The sequence below is a fragment of the Salvelinus alpinus genome, chromosome 4 (assembly GCF_045679555.1).
Source record: "Salvelinus alpinus chromosome 4, SLU_Salpinus.1, whole genome shotgun sequence".
NCBI classification, from domain to species: domain Eukaryota; kingdom Metazoa; phylum Chordata; class Actinopteri; order Salmoniformes; family Salmonidae; genus Salvelinus; species Salvelinus alpinus.
The window spans coordinates 41,481,910-41,503,670 of NC_092089.1; the positions used below are offsets into that span (position 1 = coordinate 41,481,910).

General features: G+C 42.1%; 2 protein-coding genes across 5 annotated transcripts; one reads left to right on the forward strand and one right to left on the reverse strand.

The window, feature by feature from the left end:
• Nucleotides 1–303: 303 nt before the first annotated feature.
• Nucleotides 304–14,931, reverse strand: LOC139573547 (DDB1- and CUL4-associated factor 13-like). Its single transcript, XM_071397132.1, has 11 exons — nt 14,745–14,931; nt 14,255–14,454; nt 13,955–14,062; nt 13,428–13,517; nt 12,967–13,122; nt 12,063–12,140; nt 10,651–10,733; nt 10,173–10,337; nt 9,880–10,015; nt 2,149–2,312; nt 304–1,322 (listed from the first exon to the last, which is right to left on the reverse strand). The coding sequence occupies exons 1-11, from the start codon at nt 14,812–14,814 to the stop codon at nt 1,235–1,237; spliced, it is 1,338 nt and encodes a 445-aa protein (XP_071253233.1). The 5' UTR covers nt 14,815–14,931; the 3' UTR covers nt 304–1,234.
• Nucleotides 14,932–15,125: 194 nt separating this feature from the next.
• On the forward strand, nt 15,126–21,352 carry LOC139573546 (zinc finger protein 384-like). Of its 4 annotated transcripts, none has more exons than XM_071397128.1 (11): nt 15,310–15,452; nt 16,223–16,287; nt 16,415–16,613; nt 16,714–16,830; nt 16,936–17,102; nt 17,310–17,404; nt 18,293–18,517; nt 18,987–19,154; nt 19,433–19,511; nt 19,648–19,806; nt 19,992–21,352. In XM_071397128.1, the coding sequence occupies exons 2-11, from the start codon at nt 16,228–16,230 to the stop codon at nt 20,388–20,390; spliced, it is 1,668 nt and encodes a 555-aa protein (XP_071253229.1). In that variant the 5' UTR covers nt 15,310–15,452; nt 16,223–16,227; the 3' UTR covers nt 20,391–21,352. The 4 variants fall into 4 exon arrangements, with proteins under 4 accessions (XP_071253232.1, XP_071253229.1, XP_071253230.1 ...); XM_071397129.1 differs by having other exon boundaries at nt 16,415–16,598; XM_071397131.1 differs by lacking the exon at nt 18,293–18,517 and having other exon boundaries at nt 15,126–15,452; nt 17,328–17,404.
• The last annotated feature ends 409 nt before the right edge of the window (nt 21,353–21,761 follow it).

A 21,761-nucleotide genomic window follows, 5' to 3' on the forward strand; every position in this document is an offset into this window, starting at 1 on the left:
AACTCAGGCACATTAAAATGACAATTCAGAAACAATCACCCTTTTTACCATCACTTGTGCCATCCCCATATATCAGTAGACTGTTTTTAGGATTTTACTCCTATAATGTATCCATTGTTATACCACCTATATTACTCATGTGCCAAACAACACACAAATTATGCTAATCTGAGCCCTTGGATATTAATTGTATACTTCGTTTTTTTAAACGTAAGAAACAAGCGTTGAAAAGTATCGTTGCATCGCTATGAGAATCAGTGTATTTTGCCTACCAAAAAACAGTATTCATATCAGACCCAAAAATATCATACCACATCTTTATTAGCAGTGTATCAATAAATACAAAAAACAGTATCAATAGAAACAACCCGTAGCATCATGCAATCTTTAAGGTTACTGAATCAGTACACACACAATAGCTGAAGGTATGTGGTGGTGTAGCGAGGCCAAACATTTTCAAGATGGTTCCTAAAATACTAAAATAAATGTTCTGGTGATATTTGACAGATGTCGTTCTTCTTGGTTTCTAGTGTATTCTTATTTCAATACAATAACATCCCAAAATAATGTTCCAACAATAGCATTCATGAAATCATCATCTGGGGGTACAAAGTTTTACCATGACAGTTGGGACACTTATGTCAACAGACTTCAAAATATTGACCCATAGTTGTCTTTTGTAATAAGCCTTGGAGAGGTGGAATGAGTTCTTTCAGTCTTAGATAGGGTTGTGTTCAGGAGGGTGCAGCCTTTTGACCGTTGCAGATTAGAATGTCATGAATATAACTGAAGGGACACATAACGTTGTGTGCAGGGTTGCAAAATTCTGGTATCTTTCCCAAATAGCCAGGTTTGTCAGAAATCCCGTTTGGAATATTCCTGGAACATAGGAGGCTGCTGAGGGGAGGACGGCTCATAATAATGGCCGGAACGGAGCAAATGGAATGACATCAAACACATGGAAACCATGTGTTTGATCCCATTCTGCTCTAGTTATTACCGCGAGCCCGTCCTCCCCAATTAAGGTGCCACCAACCTCCTGTGTCCTGGAATCATGAGGGAACAAGCAGGATATCCAGGTATCTGGAATTTCTGGAAAACCAGAGAATTTTGGGAAACTTACCGACATTTTGCAACGCTAGTTGTGTGTTTCTGAACGTGGCCCAGGTGTGTGTAGAGTTGAGTAGTCCTTTAGTCCTCCAATGCCACACGGTCACTGGCGTCCATGTTCCTTCTATTTCACCACGGTGACGACATGTTTCTCTTTCTCCGTCACCACAGGCATGGAGCCAGGCTTGCTGTGCTTGCGTACGTTCCTCTCCCTGGGACACACAATGAGGCAACAATGAATAACTCAAACATCAGGAGCCAATTCATGAGAATATTCACACACAGAGAGAGAGAAACGTTAGCAGAGTACACAAAGGAGTTAGTGCCAAGCAGGTGGCCTGATGTCATAAAATGTAGAATACACTAAAACTGACGTCATCTGAAAAATACACAAAGAGACTGTAGGCTACACTGCCTTCAGTCACAGCTCCAAGGTACACATGGATGACATATTACAATGTGTTACGTTTCAGGACCAAAAATCAACACGGACTAATATTTGATTAATCATCAACTGGTCATGATGGCACCATCACTTCCCCTTAGAGACTTTAGTGTAAATGAGCAAAAAGCCCACGATGACCAAGCCATGAGGGACCATCCTGTCCTATCAGTCCTGTTACCCATTAGGGTAAGTGTGCCTTGGTAGGGCAGTCAGACCTATTCTGGCAGCCAGCTACGGCCTTAACCACTAGACGGACACTATGAGGACCTTCTGCCATAGTTGGACAGAGGCCAGGGTAGTTCTAAACCTACTGTGTTAAGAGATTGACAGTTTCCTTTGTGGTGAGGCCAAAGACCAGGTCAACCACCCGAAAACCTCCTCCCATCAACACAGAGACAAATAAGATCCAAAACCACACTAACCTTACCAAGAACACAAAGAAGCCAATTCTACTGATATACATACTGTAATATATAGACTTCTGTGGTTTCACTGTAAAAACAAGAGTATTGAGGATATGTGCAGGTAGAGTTAAGAACAGAAAGCCACTGTAGGGCAGACAGTAGTGGCATGGGTAAAGAAGGAGCCCATACTTCCTGCGGCGAGCCTCCTTCATGACACGCAGCTCCTTGCTCTGGCTGTAGATGGACTTGGGCAGGTGGCGGTGGCGCGAGATGCGGCGGATCTGAGGGTGGTGCTGGAACTTCTCCTTCAGCTTCTGGCTGTAGTTCACAGCTGCCTTCTCCCTAGGAGCCAGCTAGACCACGGGGGGGGGGGGGGGGGGGGTGACGACGACAAATAGAGGAAGAGAAATAGCAGGTAAGAAGAGAGAGAAAAAGAAAGAAAGGGAGAGAAAAGAGAACCAAGAGATTTCAATCTATTACTGAGGTCTACTTGGGTGCCTCATTTATCAGTATACACTAATTACCAGACCATAATCACAACACTGAAATCTAAATAAAATGGTATAACTATATGACTATGTCCCCTGGGATGTTGAACCATGGCGAAAAGCAGGGTTGAAATGTTCATCTTTGGATTGACAGTTATCTTTAACACCTACTACTGCTCGCTGATCTTTGTGACTTGGATATTATGACTGAATGATATTAGTTATAAGATGGTAAAATATTTGCTATTATCTACAGTATAGGGCTGTCCCTGAAAAATAAATATTGGATCACTGAAAGTCTGTTCTTTCGACCAATCGTTTGACCAGTCAAAAAAAAATTAAGTGTATTTTCCATATATAGACACACCTTATGAGTCTCAATAAAATAAAAAATATATGCATTGAGCTTGTCTGATGCTTTAAGCTCACTGTTTGATGAAATAAGACACAAATAACTCAAGAGGGAGTCAGAGATCAAGATAACCAGAAGAAAATAAAAAACCTGTCCAGACCATCCTCCTCCCGCTCCTCCTGGATTTTGCAGATTCTGCACTTAAGCTCCTGAAACTGGCGGTAATAGGCTATATGAGAAGTCGGCAAACTTCCTCATGTGGAATGGCAATTTATCTTACCATTACTACCGATCTGATCTGCGAGCCAGTTATGGTTTTCATACGCACATTTTCGTGGAACAGTTTCATTTAATTTATAATAACGTCTTTGTATCTCAAAATCATTTGTCATTTAGTTTATCAAAATGTAATCCAAATATAAATAAATTATAAACCTAACAAGTTACTTCTATTGCCAACTAGGTAGAAATATCCTATAAAGCCACAAGGGATAAGAAGTAATCAGGTAGGCCTATTATGACATTTCCACTGGATAAGAGCATGACATTTTTCCCTTTCACGCCGAGTGGTTATCAAAAGGCAGGGAGCTCAAAATATATATATTTTTTAACATCAACTATTCAGAGACTGCGTGAATCAGGCCTTCATGGTCAAATTGCTGCAAAGAAACCACTACTAAAGGACACCAATAAGAAGAAAAGACTTGCTTGGGCCAAGAAACACAAGCAATGGACATTAGACAGGTGGAAATCTGTCCTTTGGCCTGATGAGTCCAAATTTTAGATTTTTGGTTCCAACTGCCGTCTTTGTGAGACGCAGAATAGGTGAACGGATGATCTCTGCATGTGTGGTTCCCACCGTGAAGCATGGAGGAGTGTGATGGTGCTTTGCTGGTGACACCGTCAGCGATTTATTTAGAATAAGGCACACGTAACCAGCATGGCTACCACAGCATTCTGCTGTCAAGGCAAATGGTGCTGTCAAGGCAAATGGTGGCTACTTTGAAGAATCTGAAATATAAAATATATTTTGATTTGTTTAACACCTTAAGCCTACTATTCATTGGGTGTTGAAAGATTGTATAGGCCATAGAGAACTCTGCAGAGTCAGTGTTGCTCTGCTCCTTTTTCACTCTAAATGTTGTTCAGGTTTTCATAAATAACATTTAACAGGCTGTTGGCCTGGTCTAAGCGAAGCAGTGTACCTCAACATCATCAGCAGCTATTAGCTAATCTCCCACAAATTGAATTGATTATAATTAGAATAAAAGCCCTGGAAGAGTGGCCACTTACAGAACCTCTGAAACCACGGCCAGAGAGATTGTTTTTAGTCGAGCAGTAGTAAATACAAAGTACCAGTCAAAAGCTTGGACACCTACTCATTCAACGGTTTTTCCTTTATTTTTTACTATTTTCTACATTGTAGAATAATAGTGAAGACGTCAAAACTATGAAATAACACACATGGAATCATGTATTAAGTAGCTGTATGAGCTGTGTATCCATAGAGATAGTGAGCTCCAAAAGTATTGGGACAGTGACAAATGTCTTGTTTTGGCTCTGTACTCCAGCACTTTGGTTTTGAAATGATACAATGACAGAGGTTAAAGTGCAGAATGTCAGCTTAATTTGAGAGTATTTTCATCCATTTTGGGTGAACCGTTTAGAAATTACAGCACCCATTTTAGGGGACCAAAGGTATTGGGACAAATACATACACTTATATGTGTATTAAAGTAGTCAAAGTTGAGTATGTGGTCCCATATTCCAGCACGCAATGATTACATTCATCTTGTGACTACAAACTTGTTGGATGCATTTGCTGTGTGTTTTGGTCATGGTAGCTGTGTGTTTTGGTCATGGTAGCTGTGTGTTTTGGTCATGGTAACATCCACATTAAAGTAGAAGTATTTAGAAACATTTTGTTCTTATTTACAATAAAAGTGACTCCAATATGACATAATACCTTATTTACCATTCATTTCTATTGGGCACAAAATAAATCTGAAACACAACCAAAACAAACAGCAAAAGCATCATGCAAGTTTGTCATGTCACAAGTTTAATGTAATCATTGTGTGCTAGGAATATGGGACCAGATACTAAACATAAGTACACAAGTAAATTTGTACCAATACTTTCGGTTCCTGTAAAATGGGAGGGACTATGTTCAAAAAGTGCTGTCCTTTCGAAACGGTTCACCCGATATGGAGTGAAAAGCGCTGGCGTACAAAGCCAAAACAAAGAATGTGTCTCTGCCCAATACTTTTGGAGCTCACTGTATGTATAGGATATATAGGTCATACTTCTCATGACTGTCATGAGAATGTGTTATACGGACGGTAATGTGTGTAATTTCAGAAGGTGAATTTACAATATATGTCAAAGGCAATGAGATGGTCATTATTACGCCAAGTAACATGAAAAATAGGATGTATAGTTCACACAGTGAGGTCAAAGGTCAGCTCATAGAAAGGCATCAAAAGTCAAAAACCAGAGAGAGAGAGACACTGCAGTTACAACAAACACAGGCTGAAGACTTCCACCCTTCCGGAGATCTGACAGTCAGCCTTGATTCAGCATTTCTTTTTAATTAAAGACCATTCCAGTCCAACTTGATTGTTAATGCTTCATTATTTCCAGAGTGGCCGCTCTCTTTAAGTGATTGGGCCCATTCAAACTGCTGATAGCAGCTGTGCTCGTCTGATCTGTTTAAGTGCAAAGCTACAGAATAAATATCCTCTTATACACTGACAGTAAAACAAGTGCCAAAAGTTGCCCAATTCTCCAGTGTTAAGCTGCATTAAGGGAATAAGGAAGAGTGAAGCAAAAGGGGGATGGATATTGGAGATGGCACCGAAAAACGTCCATTCATCTCCCTTGCAATTCATCCTTGTAGGCTAAATGCTGGTTTTGGCATCAGATGAGAAAGGAGTTAGTCTAGCCTATGTGTAAGAATCTGTTTAAGATACGCTAAACAGAACCTTATATTTCAGGTAATGTGTAAATAATGCCTTGAACATTCAGAGTGTTAGAGGTTGAAGAAAACATAACAGATATAATGCCAATGTGGGCAGAATGTAATTCCAATGTTTTGGGATGGGCGATGCTAACGTTCGCCTGCTGTAACACCTCTAAGTAATTCAAGTCTATCAAAGTTGCAGTCCCTATTTGCCATACATACATTTTAGTGAACTATCCCTTTAAATCCACTCTATAGTGCCACATTGCCCACACTGACTGACTGACTGGTCAGAAATTGTCTATTGGTAATCAAGAGTTCCAAATAGCTCCAGTCTGTCACTAACCCTGCCCTGCTGTCCCTATTGGTCCATTGTACTTATTGAAAGTGATTCTGTTCCAAGTCAGTCAGCATCCATCAGAGCCCTTGGCAGTGCCACTGCTGTTGCTGCTGGCAGCCTTGCCTCCCTCTCTCTTACCATGCTGAGCGTACCATGGTGGGCATCTGGCCATGGCAGGTTGAGGAATGCAGCAAACTCACAAAACGGAAGGTCAAAATCACAGCTCCAACAAATGCATCAGAATATTAGCAAATACAGTTGAAGTCGGAGGTTTACATACACCATAGCCAAATACTTTTAACTTCTTGGAACTATAGGGGGTGCTGTTCCGCATTAGCATATTTTGGTCTCCAAATTAAACTGCCTCGTGCTAAATTCTTGATCGTACAATATGCATATTATTGTTATTATTGGATAGAAAACACTTTCTAGTTTCTATAGCCGTTGGAATTTTGTCTCTGAGTGGTACAGAACTATATCTACAGCACTTTTCATGACAGGGGTCAGATTTCAGAAATTTTTACCCCTGATCTGGAGTCTGTTTTTAAGGTGACAGTGAATGCTATGAAGAAACCGACACTGCCTACGTCTTCCTCTGGGTGTCTGTACGTCATCACGTTTTGAATGGAATCGATTGCACAATCACAGCCACTATAAAAGAAGAAAACGTAGAGGTACCTCCCTTTCTCGTCGCGCGCCTGAAGCGTGAAGGACATCGGACTTGCCTCATTCCAAATCGTTGTTTAGCCAGCAATATTTCTCAGGTCATGTTTTTACTCGTTATAGTTGTTAAAAACATCATAATGTAGTTAATTTGAACCGTTTTATAGCAATTTATATCCGTTTAGTGCGATTCTGAGGAATTTCTTTGTCGTGCACTTTCTAGCTTTGGGAACGTTTCGGGGTCTCGGTCGTTGTTAGTGGACATTTCGAAGGACAGAGGACATCTATCGACCAAAAGAAGATTACAACATAGAAAGGATACATTGCCCAAGAATCTGATGGAAGAACAGCTCAAAGTAACCAATATTTAATATGATAAATCGTTGTTCTGTCGAAATATTTTAAACGCATATTTCGCCATTTTGTTTGTTATCGCGTCACTTGGCGAACCCTGTATTGAAAAGTAAGGATAATTTTAAAAATGTAAGTCAGCGGTTGCATTAAGAACTAATTTGTCTTTCGATTCCTGTCAACCCTGTATTTTTTAGTCAAGTATATGATTAGCTTTCAATTAAACTAGATCACTCTGAAAGATGACGTCAGACATTTTGAGGCTTGATTTCCTAGTATTTTCATTGTGTAACCACGGTTTTGTATGGCTAAATATGCACATTTTCGAACAAACTGTATATGTATGTTGTAAAATGATGTTACAGGAGTGTCATCGGAAGAATTCTGAGAAGGTTAGTGAAAAAATTAATATATTTTGGCGGTGATTACGTTATAGCGCTCTTTGGCTGGAATCGATGCTCTGGTAACGTTTTCACATGTGGTATGCTAACTTATCGATTTATTGTGTTTTCGCTGTAAAACGCTTAGAAAATCTGAAATATTGTCTGGAATCACAAGATCTGGGTCTTTCCATTGCTATGCTTTGTCTATTCTTATGAAATGTTTTATTAAGAGTAAATTGGTCATACACGTTGCTCTCTATAGTAATTCTAGTCGTGTTGTGATGGTCGGTGCAATTGTAAACTGTGATTTCTACCTGAAATATGCACTTTTTTCTAACAAAACCTATCCTATACCATAAATATGTTATCAGACTGTCATCTGATGAGGTTTTTTATAGGTTATTGGCTATCAATATCTTAGTTTAGCCGAATTGGTGATAGCTACTGGTGGAGAGAAAAAATGGTGGACAAAGAAATTGTGTATTTTGCTAACGTGTTTAGCTAATAGATTTACATATTTTGTCTTCCCTGTAAAACATTTTAAAAATCTGAAATGGTGGCTTTATTCACAAGATCTGTATCTTTCATCTGGTGTCTTGGACTTGTGATTTAATGATATTTAGATGCTACTATCTACTTGTGAAGCTATGCTAGCTATGCTAATCAGTGTGTGGGGGGTGTGGGGGGTGATCCCGGACCCGGGGTAGAGGCTCGTGAAAGGTTAAACTCAGTTTTTCACAATTCCTGACATTTAATCCTAGTAAAAATTCCCGGTCTTAGGTCAGTTAGGATCACCACTTTATTTTAAGAATGTGAAATGTCAGAATAATAGTAGAGAATTATTTATTTCAGCTTTTATTTCTTTCATCACATTCCCAGTGGTCAGAAGTTTACATACACTCAATTAGTATTTGGTAGCATTGCCTTTAAATTGTTTAACTCGGGTCAAACGTTCCGGGTAGCCTTCCACAAGCTTCCCACAATAAGTTGGGTGAATTTTTGGCCCATTCCTCCTGACAGAGCTGGTGTAACTGAGTCAGGTTTGTAGGCCTCCTTGCTCGCACATGGTTTTTCAGTTCTGCCCACAAATTTTCTATGGGATTGAGGTCAGGGCTTTGTGATGGCCACTCCAATACCTTGACTTTGTTGTCCTTAAGCCATTTTGCCACATCTTTGGAAGTATGCTTGGGGTCATTGTCCATTTGGAAGACCCATTTGCGACCAAGCTGTAACATCCTGACTGATGTCTTGAGATGTTGCTTCAATAAATCCACATCATTGCCCTACCCCATGATGTCATCTATTTTGTGAAGTGCACCAGTCCCTCCTGCAGCAAAGCACCCCCACAACATGATGCTGCCACCCCCGTGCTTCACGGTTGGGATGGTGTTCTTCGGTTTGTAAGCTCCCCCCTTTTTCCTCCAAACATAACAATGGTCATTATGGCCAAACAGTCTTTGTCCCCAAGTGCACTTGCAAACTGTAGTCCGGCTTTTTGATGGCGGTTTTAGAGCGGTGGCTTCTTCCTTGCTGAGCGGCCTTTTAGGTTATGTCGATATAGGACTGCTGTTTCCTCCAGCATCTTCGCAAGGTCCTTTGCTGTTGTTCTGGGATTGATTTGCACTTTTCGCACCAAAGTACATTAATCTCTAGGAGACAGAATGCGTCTCCTTCCTGAGCGGTATGGCGGCTGCGTGGTCCCATGGTGTTTATACTTGCGTACTATTGCTTGTACAAATGAACGTGGTACCTTCAGGCATTTGGAAATTTCTTCCAAGGATGAACCAGACTTAAAGAGGTCTACAATTTTTTTTCTGGAGTCATGGCTGATTTCTTTTGATTTTCCCATGATGTCAAGCAAAGAGGCACTGAGTTTGAAGGTAGGCCTTGAAATACATCCACAGGTACAACTCCAATTGACTCAAATTATGTCAATTAGCCTATCAGAAGCTTCTAAAGCCATGACATAATTTTCTGGAATTTTCTACGCTGTTTAAAGGCACAGTCAACCTATTGTATGTAAACTTCTGACCCACTGGAATTGTGATACAGTGAATTGGAAGTGAAATAATCTGTCTGTAAACAATTGCTGGGAAAATGACTTGTGCCATGCATAAAGTAGATGTCCTAATCGACTTGCCAAAACTATAGTTTGTTAACAAGAAATTTGTTGAGTGGTTGAAAAATGAGTTTTAATGACTCCAATCTAAGTGCATGTAAACTTCCGACTTCAACTGTAGGCCTACCGGTTAATGGTAAGCATTCAACATTGTTCTGGGATCCAGCTTTCTTTCATGACATTACTGTTGATCCCCGACACCTGCAGGTTACAGGACGTGCGTACACTACTTCTAAAGGAGAGGAAGAGGACTGTGTCTCACCAATCCCAACTTCTCAGCAGCGTTGGCCTTCCACAGTCTGATGTTCATCTCATCTGAAGCACTCAGGATGTACTTGTTGTCTGACGACCACTTTATGGAGATGACGTGCTGCATGCGCTTGGTGTGGTACACCTCCCTGTGAAGTCACACACACAACCACACACACTGAACACAATGTTGCTGTCGCACGGCGTCATCTCTAAACATGTCGACACCTGTAGAAAAATAAATACATCAAAGCTGATAATAACAATCTGCTGGAACCCAGTGTCTGAACCCCTGGCACCACTAACCTGCTGTGCCCACTGTCTTTGGGGAAGATGCGGATGGTCTTGTCAAAGCTGGCCGAGACAAACTCCTTACCAGTTGGAGAGTAGTCTACATCCAGCACGGCTGAGACATGGTCCATGTGGACGGTGACAGGCTTGTCCAGGTACCTCATATCAAATGTATACAGACTGAAGGGGGAGGAAACGCATGCTGTTGGTTAATAAATACAAAGATGAGATGTTAACACACACCACCATGCTTCTCTCATGCATGATGTAAGGTCAGTAAATAAAAACACGAGATCTCGATGGACATGCTGTTATTGTAAAACAAGTGTAAATGTACATTAGTAATAATAATTATATCACTCCCCAAGCAATTGCACGAACAAAAAAATGATTAGCCATGGAAATACACAAACTTCTCTCCAGGAATGAATGAGGCCTATGTGATGTAGTGAACATGTTGTAAACTCAACACATTTTGAATTGCATCACTCACTTGTAATCTTCATTAGAGCAGGTGAAGTTATAAGCTTCCATGGGATTCCAGCACAAAGTGTTGCTCCTCATATTCATGATTACCTATATAGGAAATCACACATTCATACTTCAATACACTAACCATTAGACACATTCAGTAATGAGAGGACAGTATGGAATGGGAAATGAGTTTAGTAAAGGGCAAAGTCATGGGCAGTAGGGCTGGACGATATGGGCAAAAAAATCGATTTGACATTTTTATACCAAATATTGAGATTGTGATTTTACATCAAATCACTTGGTTAAACTGTTGGAATCATAGAAATAGAATGATCTGATCATTCAAATGTTATGGTTGAAATACAGTGGCTACTTGGAATGCAGTTGTTTGGCATGACAACGAGGAAAGGGTAAGGGAGGAGATGGTTGTGACAGAGTAAGAACCAAAGTGTTGGTCAGCGTTTCCCATGGCCAGCAGCATACCACCCTGCATCCCACTGCTGCCTTGCCTCTGACCTGACTCCCGGTGGTCACAAAAGATTCCATGGCACTTATCGTAAGAGATGGGGTGTTAACCCCGGTGTCCTGGCTAAATTCCTAATCTGGCTACCTATTGTCTCCTTCCTCACCCCTGTAACTATTCCCCAAGTCGTTACTGTAAATGAGAATGTGTTCTCAGTCAATTTACCTGGTTAAATAAATAAATTGGGACCCTAATTAGGTTTAAATAGATACATTTAGACAAAGATTTTACAATATTATTTGTATTTTCCTCTCTGATTAAGAACAAGCTGTTTCACAAACAATGATGATATACTCCACCATTGGTACCGTCCAATATTAGAGTAAAAGTTTGCTAGCAAGATTTGCACTCAGTGGAATTAGCTAGGAAGCGATTAGCCTTGCTAACAAATTCTAGGCACATTTTCAGCTAACTAGTGTTTTGCAGAGAGCAAGTTACACAAACGAATAGTATAATAAAGAAAATATAAATGTATATTAAGAAGCAAAGTGGAAAGCTGCGTCGTACTTGTTAGGAAAAAAATCTGTTGACTGCATGCTGTTTGGTCAATGCATGCAGTGAATCTTGAGCACGAGGAACTGCCTGCTTGAGTGACAGGGGCCGGGGTTTTGTGTGTTTGGGATTGGGAAGCGGCCAGAGGAGAGAAGGAGAACTCTTCAACTAAAGTAATATAACAAAACATTTAAAAAACTGGCGTTACAGACGGACGGCTAAGTGGCATTTCAAAATATTGCAGCCTCTTGCGATATGGATATTGCGCATGTCCATATTTCAATTTAGATAAAAATTTGATTAATCGTGCAGTTCTAATGGGCAGCATCCCAAATGGCACCCTATGAGCCCTCGCCAAATGGTAGTGCACTAAATAGGGTGTCATTTGGGATGCACCCAAGGACATCGACATTTACCTTTTTAAGAGGTGTAGCTTCCCTCATGTCATACAGCACAATACTTCTGTCAGAGGCACAACTTGCTAGAAGTTCAGTCTGAGGAGAAAGCGGGAAAGTCAAGAATCAAACTTTTTTTAAATCCACTAACATACAATTCTGTGTTTTATACAACCTTTGACCTACATAATCCTGATATGGGTATAGCCTCCATTATTCTGGTGTATGGAGGCTATAGCCAAAGATATTTATAACGAACACAAGATAGTTCATCTGTGCGTTTACAGTTTGAGCAACCGAAGCATAGTGGGCAAAACAAACAAGGCGGTAGGCAAAGCCAAGCACGAGCTAGCAAGATCCTATTGGCCCGTTGTAGCTAGTATTTGCATTTTTCCATTAGGGAACGCCTCCTCTGTGAAGTGTGTGTGTGCACAAACTCAATTTGACCTTGCACTCCTTCTAAACAACGCATTTCGTTTTTCAGTTTGGCAAAGCATCAAGTCTATAAATATTAGTGCACTGTGTTCGTAACAGATTCTAGTTTTGGGAACAGAAAAATTTGTTTCAACAATGAGATAATTTGCAAAATGTTGGCACAGTTTCACCTAGTTCCATCCTCTCCCACTACCCGCGACTGGACTTCCTCTCACTACTATATATTTGATGGTGATAAAACATTCTAAACGGATACTTCAGCTTTATAACCGCTGTGACGTGTCTGGGTTACGCTTTATGTCTGTGCTATAGCAATGTCAGGGCCCGTATTCACCAAGAGTCTCAGAGCAGAAGAGCTAATCTAGGACCAGCTTTGCCTTTTAGATTATAATTAACAAAATTATATGGACATGGAGGACCTGATCCGTGATCAGGAATCATACGCTGAAACACTTTCTGCTACAATCCACACAGAGAAAGGGTTGATTACCTCTACAGGGTTGAAGCGGACGCAGTTGAAACTGTCCACGCCCCAGGAGAAGGAGCGGATGGGGTTGCTGCGCTGCTCATCCCAGATGTCCACCTGCTGGCCACACGTCACAAACACACCCTCCTTCTGGTGGTGGTCGATGCTGGTGAACACAGACTGGAAGGAACAAACATTGGTCTCAGTTACATTTTTAAAGTGAATCCTCAATCATCATCATCACTGACTAGAGGGAATACATTACAACAACCATCATCATCACCCTGACTGTAGAGAATATCTCCAAAACCATCATTCTTATCATCATGGGCTTAAAGCCACAATCTTTAATGATGGGTCCACTCGATGGTATGCACATTTTACAGTGTTGCTTAATGAGATCAGATAGGTTAGGTCAGAGACACACTCTCAGAGATATTCATTGAGCAGAATAATGACAGAGACAGACACCTCCTCCTCCATACCTTCCCAAGAATAGTATTGAGAGGTTCCTCTTCCTCTCCGTAGCCGGGAGTCTCCATCTTCCACTGTTTGATAGTCTTGTCATCACCAACCTGTTATTCAGAAACACAAGCATGTTTATTTGAGGTTGATTTATAATGAAGTTGTGTCATAAGACTGCAATTCAGCAGAGGGCAACCATTCTGTGAGATAAAATCAGGGGTGTATTAATTTTGTGTGTTGTAAAACATTTTGCAACAAAAACAACAGTTTCTATTAGAGCAATTCAGATAGGTCCCTCCCAGTTTCATTCTGTTTACTTCCATTTAGCACCTAGAGTAAACGGTAAACAGTTTCCATTGCAACAGACCAAATGTTTTGCAACGGAATCCAACTAATGAATACACCCCTAGTCTAGTTAGTATTCACTAGACAGAAAATGAAAGCAAACGGGCCAGAATGGGGAGGTACTATGTGAACTTGTTCATTGCACAACGTTTAGAGTGTGCCCTAATGAATACAACCCTGGGTAGTGGAACAGATACTGTACCGTAAAGAAGGAGGTGCCACAGAAGCGGACGACCACCCCCCTGACAAAGCCTTCATGGGCCTGGAGTGTACGAACACACTCACGTTTGGTTAGATTCCACACCTTCAGCTGAGAAACAAATCAGTTAGTCTTACAGTATAAACAGGTCATTTAGATGCATCATCTCAATGCACAGGCTTGTCATCCTATATGTTTGACCATTCCATAGTTAGACATGTAGCCTATAATTATTGGATTTGTAATCAACTCGTATTTAACCAGGCCATTGCTAACTCAAAGTACAGTTAGCTAGTTAACTACCTCTCCATCGCAGGAGCCGGACAGCATTGTGGAGAGGCTCTTGGGGTGCTTGGCCATGCAGTTCACCCCATCCCTGTGGCCGTCCAGAGAAGTCAGGAACGGCTTGGCGAACACGCGCTCCAACTTGGTGGCATTCAGGGCACGGGTGTATTCTCTTGGCACCTCGAACGGATGGAGGGACGGGTCGTAATTCCGTGGTACTGTAGGTTACATTCACTGTTAGAATAAGTTGTTTTGCCAGTGCTGATTGAGCTAGCTATAGCTCTCTACAGTGGATTGAACTGTGTGGCTCAGTTGGTAGAGCATGGCACTTGCAACGCCAGGGTTGTGGGTTCATTCCCCACAGGGGGACCAGGATGAATATGTATGAACTTTCCAATTTGTAAGTCGCTCTGGATAAGAGCGTCTGCTAAATGACTTAAATGTAAATGTAAATGTGTGAAGTTAGCTAATGTGCACTAGCTGGCTAACGTTAACTCTCTGCACTTACCACGCTGGATATCCAACTTCGTCTCACGGACATAGTCGTCCGGATTCCTGGAGAGGACTTTAACTTTCATTGTGTGAATGTGTATAAAGCTCTATAATTCTTCCCCAAAAAATGTAACACAGTAAAATGATTCGTACGGCATGTGTTTACGTGTGTGACCTCACCTACCGGATGTTGAGGGCAATATCCGCTCATATTTGCCGGAAGTGTGTTTGTAGCTTGCGCTTACAGCGACCACAGATAGAACATTGAGTTACACATTTTCTTTGGCGACACCGTGTGGACTGATTGTTTCTGTACTCTGGGCTTCCGAGATCTCACTAGATTAGATTTATTGTGGGGCATTACGTATATAACGTATGTTTTTATGTTTATTGCATTACAGTAAAATACGCAGAAGGAGAACATTGCATTCATTTACGTTTTATATATTTAATAGCATATCGATAGTACCAATTTGAAGCTTCCAAAATTAGACGGAAATGACATCACCACACACTCAGAGAGCTTTGTTTCTTCACAGAGTTTAATCGACCTTCTTCGAAGGAAGTGCAGCGCAGACAAGCGACTCCATAAGAAAGAAAAAAAAAAAAAAAAAAGAAGAGAAAAAACTCGGTGAATTTGTCAAATCTTAAAGATTTGAACAGAGTTTCTGAACTGTACCGGGCTACGGGAATTCCGGGAAGGGAGCACGCTCTGTTAGCACAGGTAAATACTGTTATTTTTTTCATAATCATAGTATTTATCTTCCAATTTGAGCGACTTGTACCCGACGAGTCTCTTCTCTGTCTGGACAGCCGGAAGTCTGTGCGATATAGTTTTTTTTCTTCTCTCACCGCTTCAGTTTTTTTTATCCTCGATTTTTTTTGGGTGCTTTGCTTTTTCTATTTTCCCAGGCATCGAAGAGCGCGAGAGTCAGATAACATTGCTCTCGTGGTTTTATTAGAGCGTCTAGCTGACTGTAAACGCCTAGCAAGGAATTGAAATGCACTTCCAGCTCACAAAATTGCTAACAAGTAGCAACCTAGACATCTTATTTGTGTTCGAATTATTGCTAGCTACATTGTATCACCACCCATCACCAAATTAATTACTTTGAAGTGGAAAACACATGTAATAGCGAGCTAGCACGGTCCTCCTTCCCATGCAACCACAACAATGTACATTTACAGTAGGCAGCTAAATTACCTAGCTCGCCTTTAACAAGTCATACTATTGTCTAACCCAGGGGCATAATTAGTGTAATATATGTCCAAATATTTCAGCTATCTAACCAAATGAAGTACCAACATAGTTACCATTATTGTTTCATTAGCTAGCTAATGTATGTGAAGTGACATGTAAATGATTTAAGATTATTGTCGCCCAAAGGTGTCAGTCGGATGTGCAAGCAACAGTGTAGCCAATTTTATTTCAATTGATGAGTGATTAGCTGTTTGGCCTAGTGGTGATATGGCGGTGTTACTCTTCCATTGCAGAAATTATGGAGGATTCCCATTTTAACTCTCAGTACTTCTGGTCCCCTGTGCCTGTACAAGGACAGGTACGTTTAGTGAAACATTTCTGTTTAAAATGTTAAAGTATATTGCAAGTGACACCTTTGGATTATAGCAATTACTCTTTTTGGAGTTTGGAATTTTGTAACAAGGATTTCTATCTCTCGCTGTCAGATTGAGAACGCCATGTTCCTGAAACAACTGAAGGACCAGGAGAAGAACACTTCGTTCCCCTCCTCTCATTACCAGACGACCTTGCTCACTGTCCCCAAGCAGGAGGGAGGGGGGCAGGGCCAAGGGGGTCACCTACACCCCCCTCACACCCAGAACATCACTGTGGTGCCTGTACCTTCCACTGGTATCATGACAGCAGGTGTGTGTGTCAACTGTTAGTGTAAAATTGCTCACACTTTTGCATTGTCTTTTTCCCATCTGTCTGTTTTGTATCATATTTTTTTCCCCTCTCTCTGCAGCGGGTCTGGTCATCACAACCCCTCAAGGCACGCAGCTGGTCTCTCCTGCCTCCTCTCAGTCCTTCGTCTCTGGACATCCCACCACCACCATGATCGTCTCTACACTGCACGCTCCAGGTAACACACACTCACACGATTGTCTCCACCCTCCATTATCCTAACACTGAAAAATACACACTTCACTCACGTACTGTCAGACTCTCACACACATTTTTCACTTAGATAAGAAACAGGAAGGTGGAACCCCCCAGGTGGCCGTCATGCCGACACCCTCGAAGCGAGGCAGGAAGAAGAAGTCGACACTAGGGAGGGCGGGGCATGCCGGTGGCCACACCCTCTCCGCCGGAAATGAGGCGTTGATTCTGGCTCACTTGGCGTCGGGAGGGCAGGTGAGACAGTTACCATAGTAACTCCAGAGTAACCAAAATAAAAGCTATTCCCACTAAAACACTTCCAGACATTTCCAGACTAAGCTCAGGCTATTAATTTCCAGACTAAGCCTTGCCCATCTCAAAAAAAGCTCATGTAGACTTTTACAACAGTGTGCCTTTCTAATATGATGAATGTGATTCTAATGTTTGTGTGACATTTGATAGGTGGTTATGTCTTCGCAGCATTATACAACTGACCCGTACGACCTCGCCAACGAAGATGAGAACCACAGCGGGAAAGACTGCAACAAGACCTACAGGTACGGACCTACGGCGTCACAGAAGGGCCAAAAAGCACCTGTTGTGCTGTGCATCCCCATAGGAATGTGAAGCTGTGGAATGCTTGCACACCCGTATGTCTGTATGTTGTAGATGATAGAGTCAGGACAGAGAGGTTAGACACGGGCTGTGGATGAACACTAGGTGCTGCTGGGCACGGGCATTTCTCTCTTTCTCTCTCACACAGAAACGACTCCACTGCATGCTGTGGCAGCGCACACACCTGCTTAAATATTTCACTATGTGTTTGTACCTGCACTCTGGAACACAATGTGTGTTTTCTTTGCAGCATGGACACACACATTCTCTGCCTCCCTCATGCATCTGCCCCACACACACGCGCATCCCTGCACACATTGGACACGCACTCCTTCGCCTACTTCTGTCCTCTATCTTCCTTCTTTCTATCTCTCCTTCATACAATGTTTCCCTACTTTTCAAGCTATCTCTGTTTGTCTTTCTATTTCTTGCTTCAGCAGAATCTGCTATTTTTCCTGCTGTTTTCACTGATTTCCCCCTCTTTATCTCTTCCCCCTCCCTGTCGCTTGTTTTTTTCCTTCACATTCCTCGTTCATTTCATCTGCTCCCTTGTTTTTATCTTTCTATCCTGTTGTCTTTTTCCTCTTGCTCTCTCCCTTTGTTTTCCACACTTGCTGTCTCATGTTTCACCCCTTTTTTTGCATTCTTCCACTCTCGCCCATCTCTCATGTCCCTGTCTCTTTGTCCTTGCTTTTTGTATTTTCATCTCTCTGTTTCTCACCTGCTCCTGCCCTCATTTCCTTCATCCCTACCTCTTTCTTCCCATTCTCCCGCTCGTTCTCCCCTCTTTCTCCCCATCCCTGGTCTGTGTGTCTGTCTCTGTCCCGTAGGTGCCGGATGTGTGCAGTGACCTTCTTCAGTAAGTCAGACATGCAGATCCACTCCAAGTCTCACACAGAGGCCAAGCCCCACAAGTGTCCCCACTGCTCCAAGTCATTCGCCAACTCCAGCTACCTGGCCCAGCACATCCGTATCCACAGCGGGGCCAAGCCCTACACCTGCTCCTACTGCCAGAAGTCCTTTAGACAGCTCAGTCACTTACAGCAGCACACACGGTACTGCTCACAGCAGCTCCACCTGACCTGCTCTACCCTACAGGCTTTATCTAGCCTGCCCCCCTCCCCTCTATTGGCTGCTAGCACTGTGTGTGTGTGTGGAGATGTCTGTGAAAAGGCAAGACGCAGGCTGTGTGTGTGTGCGCACGATTGTGTGTGATCTCTACTTCAAGTCCCTCTTTGTCTCTTCAGTCTGTCTGTTTGGTGTCCTTACTACTTCACTGCTGCTTCTCCCTTGCGCGTACACACACACACTTACACACATGATTACACACAAGTTTGAAAATAATTTGGGCCAGAGTGGAATACTGTTATGTTTCAGAGAAACGTTGTGATTTTTTTTTTAGAAGTCAGGCACTGAGTAATAGGGTGTTTAAGTGTGCTTTTTGTTGTTGTTCTATCAATCAAGGTTTAAAGAAAAGCAACACTGTTCTTCCCTCCTCCCTCTATCTTCTCTTCTTGCTTCCAGAAACCACACAGAGTCCAAGCCCCACAAGTGTCCCCACTGCACTAAGTCCTTTGCCAACTCCAGCTATCTGGCCCAGCACATCCGCATCCACACAGGGGTGAAACCGTACACCTGCTCTTTCTGTCAGAAGTCCTTCAGACAGCTCAGTCATCTACAGCAGCACAACAGGTGAGGGTGATGTCCTACATATCTGCCCCTTTCTCTGCGGGGGCCTTTCAATGGTGTCTTATTTGGGGGCATCTCAATAGTATTTTATTTGGGGGCATTTCAATAGTCTTTTCTCTGTGGGGGGGCCTCTCGATAGTCTACAGTGGCTTCCTCTCCATCTCCCTCATCTGTAATGGTGGGGATCACAGGATAGCTGAAAGGAGAATATGGCGGGTCCATTTACATTTCTCCCCTCTCTTTTCTTCTTCTTACTGGTTGTGTTTTCCATGTTTCTGCAGGATCCACACAGGAGACAGGCCTTATAAGTGTGTTCATCCGGGCTGTGAGAAATCCTTCACACAACTCTCCAACCTACAGGTGACTACTATCCATTTTCTTTGTTTTTTGTTTTTTATTCCCAGTGGTGAAAGCATAGTAACACTGACCCTTAGTAGTAACAGTCTTACAAATACCCATTTGAAGATTAGTCCTGAACGGTCCTGTTCTGTTCCAGTCCCACAGACGGCAGCACAACAAGGACAAACCCTTCAAGTGCACCAACTGTAACCGTGGTTACACGGACGCGGCCAGTCTGGAAGTCCACCTGTCCACTCACACGGTCAAACACGCCAAGCTCTACTCCTGTGGCCTCTGCAACCGCACATACACCTCTGTAAGAGAAACACCACTGTTAAGGCACTCAGCATGTAGTAGTCACAGACCTTTAACTTTCAACAGACATTTTCACAGGCTTCAGACAGTGTGCATGTCTGTGCATAGTGTGTGTTTGTGCACACTTGTCAACTCTCGCTTTAACCCTCTGTATTCTATTCTCAACCCTCTGTATTCTATTCTCAGGAGACGTACCTGTTGAAACACATGCAGAAACACAACTCAGACCCGCTCACTGCAGCGGCGGTGGCTGCTGCACAGCACTCTCAGCAGAACCAACAGAACCAAAGCCATACCCAGAACCAGGGAGGTTCTCATGGCCGAGGAGAGGTCACCGATAGTGGGGCAGACCGAGCCGGAGGACAAGGTGGAGGTCATGGACAAGGACAGAGCCAGGGGCAAAACCAGGGTAGCTACTCTCAGGCAGAGACGGCATCCTGCCCCTTTGACCTGCACCAGTATAAGACAGTCGCTGCAGGGGACATCCAGTTCAAAACAGTCAGTGTGGCGGACCTAGTGACCCACAAGGACCTCTGTCTCACCGTGGCTACCTCCACCATTCAGGTGGAGCACCTAAACTCATAGGGGTAGGAGGGAGGAGTGGTAGAGACAGAGGCCTATGGACAGACTGGATAAAAGCAATACAGGGGGGGTATAGGAAGATGTGACTGTGCCTGAAAGGTGGGTAATGGAAGAGGAAGTTAAGAGATGTTCGAACAGAGATGGAGTCTGGAAATAGAGGACTTTGTAGTTTTTTGTACTCGTTTATCACTTTTATTTCATTATGCCTATGTTTTTGTACTACTCTTTTATAATGGATGGCTAGTGTATACCGTTGGTAAAGGAGTGTTTCTCTGTCCGTCACTGCAATGGTGCGGAAGAGACACAAAATGATAGGGAACAATGAGTGAAGAAGAGCGAATGTTTTCAAAAACATTTATCCTCCTACTCCCTACAAACACAACTTTGATTATGGTGTCATCCGTGAAGTGTATAACTGAATCTGACAGATAACTGTTTAGGTACATTTTTCAACTTTCCCACATATACTATCAGGTTTTGATTACATCATCATTGTCATGATGGTTACTGTAATCTACCTTGTAAAATTTGCTCACAAATCTTTTTCACTGGAAAAAAAAAGGGAAGTAGGCTCTGTTTTCCGTTTCTGTAAAGAAAAAAGGCCTGCAAAAGTATATATTGATATACATACCAGTGTATATGTGTGCGTGTTAAAAATAAATGTATAATCCATACTATATAACACTTTGATATTTACCCTCAGTCCACAAGCCAATCATAGAGCCCTGTTTACCTCACCTGACCCTGTAAGAACTGGGAAGTGAATGTGATCAGCTGGTACATGTTGTATGTAATCCTTGTAGTATTTATTTTTTTGTGACCTAAGAATATCATTGTTATCCAAATATATTCTGACTACTTCCACTACTGTTATACTAAAGTGTATGAGCCTTTACAAATAGACTGATACATATGAAAATACAGTTTTCCCTTATCAAACAATAAACCTCACTGAAGTCCAACAATTTGCCTTTCTCTATCCCTGTAACACATTGTGCACTTGCAGTAATGATAAAGGTTAATTTTGAAGATATCAGCATCAGGCTATGCATGATGCCATTTAATTTATTGTAACGACAGATGTGTTAAAATCAAATCAAATCAAATTTTATTAGTCACATACACATGGTTAGCAGATGTTAATGCGAGTGTAGAGAAATGCTTGTGCTTCTAGTTCCGACAATGCAGTAATAACCAACAAGTAATCTAACCTAACAATTCCACAACTACTACCTTACACACACACACAAGTGTAAAGGGATAAAGAATATGTACATAAAGATATATGAATGAGTGGTGGTACAGAACGGCATGGCAGATGCAGTAGATGGTATAGAGTACGGTATATACATATGAGATGAGTACTGTAGGGTA